Source organism: Gopherus evgoodei, chromosome 4 (assembly GCF_007399415.2).
Source record: "Gopherus evgoodei ecotype Sinaloan lineage chromosome 4, rGopEvg1_v1.p, whole genome shotgun sequence".
Classification (NCBI taxonomy): Eukaryota; Metazoa; Chordata; order Testudines; family Testudinidae; genus Gopherus; species Gopherus evgoodei.
Genome location: NC_044325.1, coordinates 61,125,703 through 61,139,751, shown reverse-complemented (window position 1 = coordinate 61,139,751; position 14,049 = coordinate 61,125,703). Strand labels below are relative to the sequence as shown.

General features: G+C 42.5%; 1 protein-coding gene across 1 annotated transcript; it reads left to right on the top strand.

The window, feature by feature from the left end:
* The first annotated feature begins 1,329 nt into the window (after positions 1-1,329).
* Positions 1,330-12,156, top strand: EMC7 (ER membrane protein complex subunit 7). Its single transcript, XM_030559422.1, has 5 exons — positions 1,330-1,703; positions 2,594-2,713; positions 5,647-5,785; positions 8,613-8,693; positions 11,714-12,156. The coding sequence occupies exons 1-5, from the start codon at positions 1,468-1,470 to the stop codon at positions 11,864-11,866; spliced, it is 729 nt and encodes a 242-aa protein (XP_030415282.1). The 5' UTR covers positions 1,330-1,467; the 3' UTR covers positions 11,867-12,156.
* Positions 12,157-14,049: the final 1,893 nt, after the last annotated feature.

Genomic DNA, 14,049 nt, shown 5'->3' with positions numbered 1-14,049 from the left:
CCCCTGGAGCGGGGTCCTTCACTCACTCGGGGGCCCCAGAAAACTCTTGCGGAGCCGGGCCCCGAAGCTTCTTCCGCTCCCGGTCTTCACTGGCGGGGGAGTCCTTCCCCTCCGGGGCGGAAGGACCCCCCGCCATCGCATTACCGCCGAAGCGCAACCCGGTCTTCGGCAGTAATTCGGCGGCGGGGGGCCCTTCCGTTCAGGGACCTGCCGCCGAAGTGCCCCGAAGACCCGCGGCGGGGGCCCCCCGCCACCGAATTACCGTCGAAGAGCGGGCTGCACTTCGGAGGCGGGTCCCGCTTCGGCGGTAATTCGCCGGCGGGGAGCCCCGCCGCGGGTCTTCGGGGCACTTCAGCGGCGGGTCCCAGAACGGAAGGGCCCCCCGCCGCCGCCGAACAGGGCCGGCTCTAGACATTTCGCTGCACTGGGGGCCCCCTGCCACTTGCCGGTCCCACGGCTCCGGTGGACCTCCCGCAGGCGTGCCTGCGGATGCTCCGGGACCAGCGGACCCTCCGCAGCCTTGCCTGCGGGAGGTCCACCGGAGCCGCCTGCCGCCGATGGCCCCAGGCCCCCAGAATCCTCTGGGCGGCCCTTTGTCAAACTGAACAAAGACGAAGGATGGGCCACTTCTCCAGCTGTCAGAAAGAAAAGGAATTCAGTGCCCAACTCAGCCATCATGGAGAGTTCACCAGAAACCATCGACATCTGCGGTGTGTTCAGCCAGAAGGAGGGCAGATGCTGAAGGAGAGAAGTCACGAGTTCCAGCCTGACCCCAGCCAGGTGACCAAGCGTTATGCATTATGGCTGTGTAATCGCACAAGCAGTGCGATGCAGAGACCCTTAACTGTGCGCGTGTACAGCTTCAGCGACAGCCTGACAGTGCAAACACTGTCAGCGGTTGGGACACAAACCTGGCGGGGGCGAGGTACTAGATGCATGTGAAAAGCGGGCGACTATTACGAGCTTCAGCCGTTAGATGGCGCTGTCCCTGAAGGACCCTATTTGAGTCACCCTCAGCATGCCCGGCCGCGCTTTAAAAGGCCCTGATGACGACACACGCAGGGTCACATCCATGCTCTCAGACCACCCCTACCTGGTACAGGAACCCCACCCACCACAAACCCACCTCGCGTCAGTAAAGCAACGTCAACACGTCCTCCAGGGTAACCGCCACGGCCAATCGTTTCACCCCTCCAGAGACTATCCTCCGCCACGTGACTCGCAGGCCGGCTTAGTTCGCAAAGGCGTTCCTCTGGCGCATGCGCCGTAAGTTTCAGTCTCTGGCTGCCGGGTAATCGGCTGCCCTTTTGTCTGCATGCTCTGCGCGGCCGCCCTCTTCCCCCTCGGCACTGTTTTGCTCATGCGTTGACCTCCATCGCTCTGTTTGGTGCATGCGCTGAGGGAGGCGGCCGTTGCGCTCCCGCTTGCTTTAGCTCCGCCCTCGTTATACCAGGAGCGGCGGCTGTGATGGCGGCCGGGCCGGGCCAGCTCCACTCGGTGCTGCTGTTGCTGGTGGCGTCGGTGCTGCCCGGCGGCTCGTGGGGCTCAGAGGCGGCCGGAGCGGGGGAGTCTCCTGGGGGGCCGGGCCCCGGGGAGCGGTTTAAAATCGAGGGCCGGGCGGTGGTGCCCGGCGTGAAGCCGCAGGACTGGATCGCGGCGGCCCGGGTGCTGGTGGACGGGGAGGAGCACGTCGGCTTCCTCAAGTGAGCGGCGGAGGGGCGCAGGGAGCGACCAGGCCGGGGTCAGCAGGGCCGTTGGTACCCGCCGATGGATCGCCCCTCCTGCGGTCTCTGCTACCCTCTCCCTGGGCTGGCAGGGGGTGACTGACGGGAGCCCTCCGCACACAGCCGCGTCGCAGCCCTTCCCGGGGCAGGGGCGATCTGGGGAGCAGGGGCTGGACTGACGCTTGCCCGGCTCGTGCCGCAAACACCCCTCCCAGACACGGGTCCCCTTACGTCTCCAGACGCCTTACACTTGGCCGGCTTCTACAGGCTGAGCGCGCCCTGCTGGGCCGCCCTCCCATCACTCCCGACTGGTCCTGTTGATGCTTTGGCGGCCTGGCCCGTGGCTGCGCCCCCTTACTCAAGTCATACTTCCCTCCCCACACACCTTCCCCCGGTTGATGGTGTAGGGTTCGTCATGAGCGTTGGCAGGCTGGTATTAATCCTTCCTCCCCTCCCCGGGGCAGGAAAAACACACAGAATTATGAGCAGAACCAGACCACATTTTTCGCTTGTCCAGCCTTCTCAGTGCCCCAGGAGGTCAGATAAGCTGTGCAGGCAAGGGACAAAGGGAGCTGCCTTCTGTTGTTCCACAGATGTTGTAATGTAGCTGTCAAAAACGGTAGTACAAGTAGTCGGTCACGTCACAGTTGCAAAGCTTCCACCAATTTATTTCTGGCAACCTGATTGTGATGTCATCAGTGATTCCATCATTATTTTTTTTTGTAAACTCTTATAGTATCTATTGAAATTTATAGTCTGCTCCTTAATGTCCCTGAATGACAATGATCAGGTGACATCACTTTTTAAAAATCAGTCAGTTGTAATACTCTCTTGTATATTGAAACATGATGAATATTTTCTTTCCTCAGGACAGATGGAAGTTTTGTGGTTCATGATGTACCTTCTGGATCTTATGTAGTGGAAGTTATATCCCCAGCTTATAGGTTTGAACCAGTTCGAGTGGACATAACTTCAAAAGGCAAAATGAGGTGAGCCCTTCAGATTATTTCTGCATCGATCCATTTAAACAAATTTAATCTGGCTGATCATGCATTATTAGTGTTGCATGAACTCACTGTAGTTAGGACACAGTTGGTGCTTCCATTTGAGATCTTAAATTTCAGTTGTTTATATCTTTTTTTCAAAAGTTATTTATAGATGGAAATTTAGCTTCAAAGGCTTAGCTTTATTTTATTTTTGTTTTTGTTTTCTCCCTATTCTTACAACTTTAACATGAGTGACCGGAAAAGATTTGGAAGAGTTTTATTTCCTTTCACCGTTTCAATAATTTATTGGGTTGATAGCAGGAAACGTGAAATAAAATCTGCCCCTAAAATCTCTACCTCCTTTCTTTCTTGAGACGCTTCCAGAGGTCTTCTGAGATTCTTTTCTTTCCATTTTTAGTCTGTATCCCCTTTCTGTCTTACTTGGTTACTTTCTGTCTGAGTCAGGAAGATGGTCTCCCTCTCTCTGTCCCTGGAATGTCTCTGTGCTGTTTTGTTCATTCTCCTTCAGTCAGCCTAAAGTAGTTGTTTAAGAATGCACATCCTTACTCCAGGAGTGGAGCAGGTTGCCATGTTAGTATGGAGAATGAAGGGCCACACTTGTTCCTAAATTCTGAAGTGCTCTTACTAGACCATGGCACAGATCCCTGTACTGTTTGTCTGTGCTTGCCTCATCCACAGCAACTTTAGCTATGTCCTTTGTTTGTGTGCATTACAGAAGGGCGGGAGTGGCCAGCATGAGAAGGAGCCAGGATTTACCAGTGTACATTGCCAAAGAGCCACAGTAATACATCAGCAGCCCCTCATCAACTTCCCCGCTCCCAGTGCCTCCCACCCACCAGCAGCCCCGCCAATCAGCCCTCCCTTCCATACCTCCCGATCAGCTGTTTCCAGGCATGCAGGAGGCTGGTGGGGGAGAGAGGGAAGAGTGAGGGCATGGCAGGCTCAGGGGATGGGGTGGGAAGGGGTGAAGTGGGGGTAGGGCCCATAGCAGAACCAGAGATTGAGCAGTGAGCACCCCCCAGCACATTGGAAAGTCGGCGCCTGTAGCTGCAGCTCCGGAGTTGGTGCCTATACAAGGAGCCACATATTAACTTCTGAAGAGCTGCTTGTGGTTTCGGAGCCACAGGTTGGCCACCCCTGCAATAGGGCATCTTAGTACACACTGGCAAGTGAAAGACAAAACTTTTGTCATTCAAAGGTGTTGAAAAAACAACCCCCCAAAAGACACAGGTTTGGTGATGACAAGCGCTGATATGAACAGCTTGCTCCTACTGACAGACAGCGGCTACACTGCGCACCTTTTAGTGGCACAGCTGTAGCATCACAGCTATGTCGCTAAACGCTGTGTAGTGTAGACATAGCCTAATACACTGCTGTACATTATTGTACACTATTCAGCAAATAGTACAAAGAAATAGCTGTCCTGTCCAATAAGAGGGATTTATTTGAACTAGTAAAATGAAATAAACATGTTTAAATTTCACTTTTTCTTTAATTTGTATGCATATGTAGCATCTTTAACTTCACGTATTAAGTGATCATACAATGGAAAACCCTGTTATAAGTGATAAGCACAAGAGGCGGAATAAAAGTGCCTATGGGAACTGTAATGCTTATTTTCTGGTTCTAAAGATTAACATTTCAAATTGAATATTGCATTAACTGAGTTTTTGCATTCAATTACTTATATCATAATGTTGTCTGTCTTACTGGAATAACTCACCATAATAGTTCAAGATTTTGTTACCAAACTTTGAAAACTTAAACCTACAGTCTCATTAGATGTCTCATCCTATTAACAACCATGACATATTTTACTTCTAAAAATTTAAAGTATTTTTAAAAAGGAATCCCGAGTTGAGGTGGGGCTGTTTGTTTGTTAGAAGTAATTAGAATCTGTGGTACTCAGACAGAGGCTCGGGTGCAAGTGGCTCTTTTAATGTGTCTCCTGTAGCTCTTTGCATCACATGATATTAAAACACTGTGTGATTTAATTATTAACCAATCAGGATGCTTTTATGATGTTGTTAATCAACTGTAGTTGGTAAAATAATACTTGGTCAATCATTTTGCTGTGAGAATAAAATACATAAGATATAAAAATTTCCCGTCATACTGTTTCATTTTCTATAGTACTATACATTTATATTTAAACAGTGAATTCACACTACAATGATTCTTTTGGGTAATGTTGATTGCTAGTTTGGCTCCTGAACCGCTGAGGTCTGAGTATCACTGAATTAGATTGTTCCAATATTTGTTCCTGTCAAATGCCAGACTTGAAAATGAGCTTTGGTGAATGTAATGTACTTGTTTCCCGGCATGGGGGGCTTAAGCAAACACTTCAGAAATTTTTAACATTGTAATCCATATTTGATCTGATTATGATAATGAGTACCCAGAAGAACGTGTTCTTCCAGTTATATTTAACAAGCCAAGTTTACCAGTTAGCTGGTTACTGAGATCTCCATAACTGTATTGAAGAAAACCTTAGAGTCACAGCTGATTTTTTTTTCTGAAGCTTTAATCAGATTGTTTCATGGTAAAGTTAGCTGACTAATCTTTTCTGACCAGCACTAATAAGTTAACACAAATAGTTCTTCATCAGCCACTTCCCAACAAATGGTTCTACTGTTTCTGATCTTTTTTTTTCCTTTCCTTCCTCTTACCTGTCCACTTTAAATTTTACATTCTACCATAATTGATTAGAAGGGATATTATTAGTGGATGGGATGATGAGTATTGCTCAGAGAGTAACATCTGGACAAATGTCTTCTATGGTTCACACTTTCATGTAGCAGTTTAAGTTTATAGTCTTGTTACAAGCTTTGACTAGAGGGAATATTAAATAAGGATTTGTGAAGTTAGAGGGGAGGGTTTTAAAAATGCTTTAAAAATACTCATTTTTTCACTAGAGCAAGATATGTGAATTACATCAAAACGTCAGAAGTAGTCAGGCTGCCATACCCACTTCAGATGAAATCTTCTGGACCCCCTTCTTACTTCATAAAGAGAGAGTCTTGGGGATGGACAGACTTTCTAATGAACCCTATGGTATGTATAAATGCAGCACACAAATCTATTTGCTGCTGATTTTACCTTAAAGCTTTTTAAGAGTGGATTTAGGGTAGTATCCATCCATGGCAGTTGGAACACCAAGCAAAGAAAAAAATTAATTCTTGGTACTTGTGGAAATAGAGAAAATACATAATCAGTTTGCAAATCTCAGTAAAACAATCTTGTTTTTTAGATATATTGTCGATAGGAAAAGAGGTATCTTTAGAGATGAATGGTTACACCAGCCAGACAGCAATTGCAGGCTTATGGTTGTTGAAAAATGCTTATTACTGATAATTAGATGAAGCCTGTGGGGTGGTGATGCAATATTGACTTCAAATGTCACCACCTTAGCCAGCAGCAAGATTCTTTTGCTGCTTTTTTCATTAATAAGAGCAGGTATTGCAGCATTAAGCATAACTGTAATGGCAAATAACCAATATAGATGATGAATTTTCACAGTGAAATATTAATCTCCTGTTGGATCAAGCGGTCTGCTGTTTTCCCATTTCAAATCATTAAAACATTATTTCTTTTCTCTACACTTTTTAAATTAGAATATAAGAGAACATATTAAAATCTAACATACAGGGAACAAAATCACAATCTAGGGGGAGATTATTGACAAATATATGAAAATATGATGCATCTTAAACACTGAAGCATTCATTTTTGTATTAAAATAGGTTAAAGGAATGCTATGGCTCTCTAGGTACTAATATTTTCTTGTCTTGGACAATGTTATAGTTGTAAATGTGATTATTTTAATTTGATTGCCTTGTTTTTTAAAGAGTCTTCAAATCAGAAGAACCAAAATGCACACTATTTCTCTTAATGTCAGTCCCAAATATAAACAAAGCTCTGTATGTGCACTATCAGAGGGGTAGCCATGTTAATCTGGATCTGTAAAAGCAGCAAAGAGTTCTGTGGCACCTTATAGACTGTCAGACGTATTGGAGCATGAGCTTTCGTTGGTGAAGACCCATTTCGTCGGATTTCTATGTGCACTATGCTCAGGATGCTTAAATTCTACGTTAATAGAGTTTTAAAAGAATTAAGACTTGGAACAGTCTAAGATGGGAAAACCTATAGCTTAAGTATCTGCATCCATTGCAAAGCACGTGTAACTTCAATTTTACATTTTGTACAACTAATTTGGTGACTAAATAGTGTCTTCAAGTTTCAAAACACACATACTAGACATATATAGTGTCTTATGTATAAATAGATAAATCTTTAGGGTATTGTGTTATATCCTGGGTTAATCATTATTAGTCTAGCAGGAAAAAGGATAAATCCCAACCAAAATCCTTTTAGCTATTTTTAATATCCCAGAGAGTTTCCATGCTTCAGTAGAATAGGAGGGTACTAAGGGAAATACAAGACACGCCCATCATCACACACATGTTGCTGCTTTTCTCCTCAAAGGATGTTGACTGTAGATTTAAATTTAAGCTAATTAGTACTGTCTGGATTACTTTTAGGCCTGCAGATCTTTTCATAGGCAAAGTTCTTTCTGAATTATAATAAACAGAACTGGGCAAAAGATATGCTTCCAGTGTTTCAGGAATCCACTTCTATTTTAAATTCAGTCTCTAAAGAATCTGAGAGCTCAACCACTTTGATATACTTGGCATGCACTCTAACCTTGCTTTCTAAAGTTTATTTAAATTCTTTGCAGTCCTGCTGAAAATCCTTAGTTATGTACCTCCCTAGTGACCTATAATGTGGCAGTGTACATGTCAGTACATCCGATTCTGTGACTATCCTAAAACACTGAAATAACTTTTCAGGAAAATGAAGTCTTTTATTTGCTATAGAACTGCTGATGGGAATGAGCTGTGATTCCCTGAAACTCCATTTTGTTGGGTTTCTCTACCATGGAACAGGTCACAGATCGTAATGACACCTTTTCTAGGAGGTGATGAGTTCTAAAAATTGGCATGTTTCTCTCTCTCTTGTTCATTTCTTACCTTTTTACAGTCTCCCAACTACAGTCCGTTTATTAGCCAACTTTTCGCTTGTGTTAAAAACTTCACGCCAAATGTGCACACACCCCATAAAAGGTGTAGGTAGGATCTGAGTTGACATACATCCATCTCTTGGGCTTCCTGCTCAAGGGTACCCGAAAGATTAATCTGATATAGTTTTTTTCCCCAAAATTCTAATTTCATTTCAGTTTTTGTCTTTTCAATAAATGACAGGTTTTTTTGTAGCCTCCTTTTCCCCACACACCCATCCCTTCAGGTTTGTTTACCTGCCGCGTCCGCAGGTTCGGCCTATTACGGCTCCCACTGGGGGCTGTGGGAAGCCATGTGGTACAAGGAGTGGGAGCCGCGACTGGCCAAACCTGTGGACGCAGCAGATAAACCATCCCGGCCTGCCAGGGTGCTTACCTTGGCGAGCTGCATGCCAAAGTTTGCCAATCCCTGGGCTATATCCACTGGAACTTCCCCATGGTCAGTTGTCTTTAAAATTCATGATGTTTTTTGTTGGCCTCCACACTCCTAGAGTGCACTGCTTTGTTGTAGCAATCGGGTTGAAGGCTTTAACAATATTCCATTTGAAACATTCCGTTCTCTGCCAATGAATCATGAAGTCCAGAATTTAAACTGAACTCTCCTACTTGGCCCCTTATAGAACTACTAGATTACTGAGCCAAGTCTTCAGTAGTTTTGGAATATGGATTTCCAACTAAGACTGAATCTTCATTCTCAGGTGTTCAGTGTCAGATGTCTTCCAGCTTACTGAGGTCTGTCTTAAAATATTTTGAGCAATGACTCAAACTAAGGAAATGTTCTTTGAATTTCTCACTCATTTTTAGGTTATGATGATGGTTCTTCCATTACTGATATTTGTATTGCTGCCTAAAGTTGTCAACACCAGTGATCCTGACATGAGACGGGTAAGTATGCTCAGTATGAGTGGATATCAAAAACATTAGTGGATTCCAGATTTATAGCAAACAACGGTGATGAGATATTAAGTTACAAAAAAGAAACACAGTACAAACTGGAAGTTGCCTTATGGGGTGCACTAATAGACAGCTGTCTTCATTCAGTGAAAACTGAAGCCATGTGTACACTTACCGGAGATCAATGCTGCTGCGATGGACATTAGGAAGTTCATCTAATTTCAAGTCTAAAGGTTTCTAACCATTAGAGGAGTGAAGTTCTGGAACAGCCTTCCAAGGGGAGTAGTGAGGGCAAAAGACATATCTGGCTTCAAGACTAACCTTGATAAGTTTATGGAGGGGATGGTATGATGGGATAGCCTAATTTTGGCAATAAATTGATCTTTGATTATTAGCAGGTAGATATGCCCAATGGTCTGTGATGGGATGTTAGATGGGGTGGGATCTGAGTTACTACAGAGAATTATTTCCTTGGTGCTGGCTGGTGAGGCTTGCCCACATGCTCAGGGTTTAACTGATCGCCATATTTGGGGTCGGGAAGGAATTTTCCTCCAGGGCAGATTGGCAGAGGCCCTGGAGGCTTTTTGCCTTCCTCTGCAGTGCGGGGCATGGGTCACATGCTGCAGGCTTCTTTGCGCCTTGAGGTCTTTAAACCGTGATTTGAGGACTTCAGTAACTCAGACATAGGTTAGGGGCTTGTTACAGGAGTGGGTGGGTGAGGTTCTGTGGCCTGCATTTTGCAGGAGGTCAGACTAGATGATCATAATGGTCCCTTCTGACCTTAAAGTCTGAGTCTATGAGGTCTAGTGAAGACCCGCAAAATCGACCGCAGGGCATTCTCCGGTCGAATAAGGTAAGCTGATGGGAGAGCATTTCCTATTGACGCAGCATGATGTAAACACTGCAGTAAGTCAACCTAAGCTACATTATTCATATAGTTGGAGTAGCGTAACGTAGGTCGACTTACCCCAGTAGTGTAGATGAAGCCTGAGTTGCAAATACCATTATTGGGTTCTAGTATCAGTTCTATAAGCCTGCACTTGGGTCAGAACACAGAGTTTAATTTAATTATGTACAGTTGTGAATTGTATTATGGTCTGATATTTTACAGACCTTCTGCAAAAAGCAATTAATGCCCCAGTCTCTCCCCACCTAGTTCTCTTGAAAATCTCCTAATTTTTACTCTTCACTGTTAGAATGAAGTATTGAAGACACAACAGGGCTTGCTTTTGTATACTATTTATAGAATCCTGTAGGTGTGTTGTGAGGCATAAGACTTAGTGTTCTCTTACCCTCCTGTGCCACCACCAAAAATGTGTGGTTTACTGGGCTATTAACTACTCCTGGTGTCACAGTGGTGTTATGGTATGGAGCCACTTAATATAGCCACTTATTTTTAAATGATCCTAATTTATTGTCCTTTTACCATGCAAAATGCCAAATAGCGGAAAGCTAGGACAAAATGGAGATTCCAGGTGTTTACTAAATCTTTTCTACTATCTAGAAATGTTCATTGTCTGTCTTTGGGTGGCTGCTTCTTTTGGGATTTGGTTGGTTCCAACTCCTCTTTCTCAGAAACCACTGTCTTTAGTAGCACTTTGCAGGTGTCCAGACCTCTTAAAGTGATACCTATTAAAAGCAAAAATCAGAAGGTGTTTAATACCTCTGGTTTAACTTTGATAGAAGCTAAAACTTGAAAGTAGACCAACTACCTATGAAATGCTGTTGAAGTAGGTTAAATCCTAGAGGCTGTTGTAGAAAAAAACAAAAACTGTTGTTCTTTATGAAGTGCATGCACTCATCCACTGCTGTGGGCAGACAAGCTACTCTCATCTTTTAGTTTTTATTAACGTGGTAATTTGACTTGTTAATAAAAAATTCAAAGTTGAAAGAAGCTTGATTGGCATTGAGATGATCTTGGAGGAATGGGAAAGAGTTAAAATCTAAGAGGTAGAATAAAATGAAAAATGACATTTGCCTTAGGTGGCTACGTATTAAGCCCTGCAGTATAAACATAAAACTCGTTCACTTATGAAAAAGGAGCTTTTACTACACTCTTTGACAGCTTTTTTTTGTTTTCTTTGGGTGATACTTAATATGTAACGCTGAGGTAATAAGTTATGCTCTTGTATAAGTATTAAAAATAGGTATAATATCAACAGGCTACCCAGCTAACTTTTAGCTAGCTCTTACTTGGAATTATAAGACAATTCTGAATGTTTGCATTGCCTTCCTGTCCCTCATGTTAAGGGTATAATAAAAATATAAAAAGTTATAGAACTTTGGAAAAGTAATTTAACTTTATTAATAAAATATTTAATTTCCTTTTGTAAAAGAAGATAACTTGTTTCTTTCAAAATGAAAGGATATTTATGCTAAACTATCTAAAGCTATGGTAAGCATAGATGGATAGATGTCCTCACATTAAGATTCTTTTCTGCACATAGAAAAGGAAGACATTAAGGCAGTGGATCAGAGCTGTAAACTAGCTGTTCAGCAGTTGGTAGCTATGTAAGAAATTCTAAAAATTTCCGCTGGGTGTGCAGTAAATACTAGTTTTCAAAACCTTTCGGCCAAATCTGCAAAACTTAAAAATATGTAAAGTCCAGAAGAGGACACTGATCGTAAAATATAAAGAGCTTAAATCTTAAAACGAATCAAAATAGTATTGTGCAGAGGATCAGTGTATCTTAGCTACAGTTAGCTTTGAAAAATTGATAGTTGTTATATAATAGTATCTGCCCTGTAAGGCTACTTGAGGCATGGTTTCCTTGGCTATACTGAGTGCTTTTAGTTTTTTTGTTTTTCAAGTTTCTTTGTGTAGTTTGGGGTTTGGCTGTGGTTGCACAAATAAATTATCTTTATAGTGATGCTATGCACTAGTTCTCTAGTAAGCACAACACAATCAAGGAAATTGCAAAGCTACTTGATGGGCCTGCTCAACTGATGTTACAGAAACAGCCTTAAATAGTCAATAGTTTACACTTAGATTGTCTGATTTTTGTGTGCAGGAAATGGAGCAGTCAATGAATATGCTAAATTCCAACCATGAACTGCCCGATGTCTCTGAATTCATGACAAGACTTTTCTCTTCAAAGTCTTCCAGCAAGTCTGGCAGTGGGAGCAGTAAAACAGGGAAAAGTGGTGCTGGAAAAAGGAGGTAGTTGTTTCTTCCTCCTGCGCCTGAGTTTGCACAACTGTTTTTGTGTGGTATCATCTGTATGGGTCTTGGAAGTTCAAAACACCACTACTGTAAACTTGATCCAACATGACAATTGCTCTGCTACAGCTGTTGTGTGTGATGTAGCTTTTTAGCCTATTTAAGCTGTTTTGTACTTAGCAGTAAGCAGAGGAGGACATGGCTTCAATCTTGTATGTGTATAAAGTCAATATTGATGATACTGAATTAACTATATTGCTCTGTAGAAAATGACATTAAAGTAATTAAATTATATGATGTGCTACGCATTAATTTAATATGTTTTAAACCCTAGACAAAATCTCACTATATGTAACAACAACTTTTGGTTTCAAAGAAAGAGTTCTGTTTTTAAAAATGAGCTTAACATTTTTCTATCAAGTTCTCAAGTGCATAAAGTTTCTCCCTTTAATGAAATTGTCATTTGAGCTTACCGAGGAAAGAACGGGCTCTGCCAGCTAGAAGTATTTGAATATACTATATATTTTAGTTACTTTATTTTGTATGTACATTTAATAAGGTTTGTTTGAGTGGAATAGTAGTTCATGAGTTTTTTCATTTCATTTTACTTATTCAGCAGCTGCTACAGAACTTCAACACAAGAGCAGGCAAGCATCCTTTTCCAAAACTGCTCATGACCTCTGTCAAGTTATTTATGGATCTCCAATAGCCATACAGTAAGAAGAATGCAGCTCAGGTCCTTCCGCTTACACTGGCCACACTGAATGCCTTATCTCTGAAACTTACTTGATTCTTACCAGTTCTCTTACTGTATTTGCTACTAGTTTGTCTAGGAAGCAGACTTGAAGCCAAACACAGGGCAAATAATTTTACAAGTACTGTAGGTAGGTTGACTCCCACTTATATCAACTTTTAAAACAGTTTATATCAAACTCCACAATAGAACATGATTGTATTACAAAGTAAATGGAATTGCATGTGGTCGTTTATTGACAACACTCTCCTCTTCTTCATCCTGACTTGCTAAGCTATTCTAGAATCACTCATTCATTTTGTATGAATGAAATAAGAGAATCTTCTCAAGCTGCTCACTGTTAAGCAAATTTTAAAGGTGATTTAAATTCAGATGGAGTAAACAATTGACTATTCTCCACTCTACCAACATTTTGTAGAATTAAAATTATTGGAACACCTGCTTACTTGCATCAGTGGCTTTATCTGTAAATCATTTTTAAGCTTTATAAAGAATAATTGTTTCAAGGTGAAGCAAATATTTGCAGGGACTTATGTCATGTCCCAAACATTTTAATTTAGTGAAAGAGCTCAACAATTTAGCTATTCTTAAAATATCAGTTTCAGTTGCTTTTATAATTCATTTGTTTCTCATTGCCTGCTAATGTCGTAAGCAGTAGGACCCATATACAGTGGTTATGATTGTTTGGTATCTAAAACAGTTATTTAAAATTTGACTACTATACAACTGAAGTAAAATTAATCCTGATATTCATATCTCTTCTGAGCTTTAATCAGCATTTTCCAAACTGCTGGGCCAATGCTTGACAGGTGCTTTAACATAGCCAAACTGAGGCTTAAAGTACTATGTAACTGAAAATCACTCTTTTCAACTGTACTTGGAATAAAAGGGGTGGTTAAACATTAAGCTCACTCTTTCCATCTGTCCACACATATATTAAAGTTAGATTTTAATAAACTTGAAACTTAAGCAGCTGCCAGGCAGCATAAAGCGAAAACATCAATTATCTTATTGTGGTAGACCTTTATAGCCTAGGAAACATAAAAGCTAGAAACTAATAAAATATTTGTTCAATCTGTATATTTTGACCTACATCAGGGATTGGCAACCTTTGGCACACGGCACGTCAGAGAAGTCTGCTGGCGGGCCGGAGCAATTTGTCATCCGCAGGTTTGGCCGATCGCAGCTCCCACTGGTTGCAGTTCGCTGTTCCAGGCCAATGGGAGCTGTGGGAAGTGGCAGCCAGCACATCCCTTGGCCCATGCCACTTCCACCTTCTCAGAGACAGAGGCACCAGACTCCTGTTAGTTGCACTGTTTCAGGCTCAATATAAAAATTGCCATTTGGCATGGTTTTCTCCTCCCCATAAGTGAGGGCATCTGTCCCCAGTTCTGATGGTGGTATGCAGAGCCATCTTTGGGTTGCTGCTGAGC

Bases quoted from the DNA above. Each gene is read 5' to 3' on its own strand.
- EMC7 (XM_030559422.1), top strand. From the start codon at position 1,468: ATGGCGGCCGGGCCGGGCCAGCTCCACTCGGTGCTGCTGTTGCTGGTG. The intron at 2,714-5,646 runs GTGAGCCCTTCA...TTTTTTCACTAG, and splicing joins ACTTCAAAAGGCAAAATGAG to AGCAAGATATGTGAATTACA. The intron at 5,786-8,612 runs GTATGTATAAAT...ACTCATTTTTAG, and splicing joins ACTTTCTAATGAACCCTATG to GTTATGATGATGGTTCTTCC.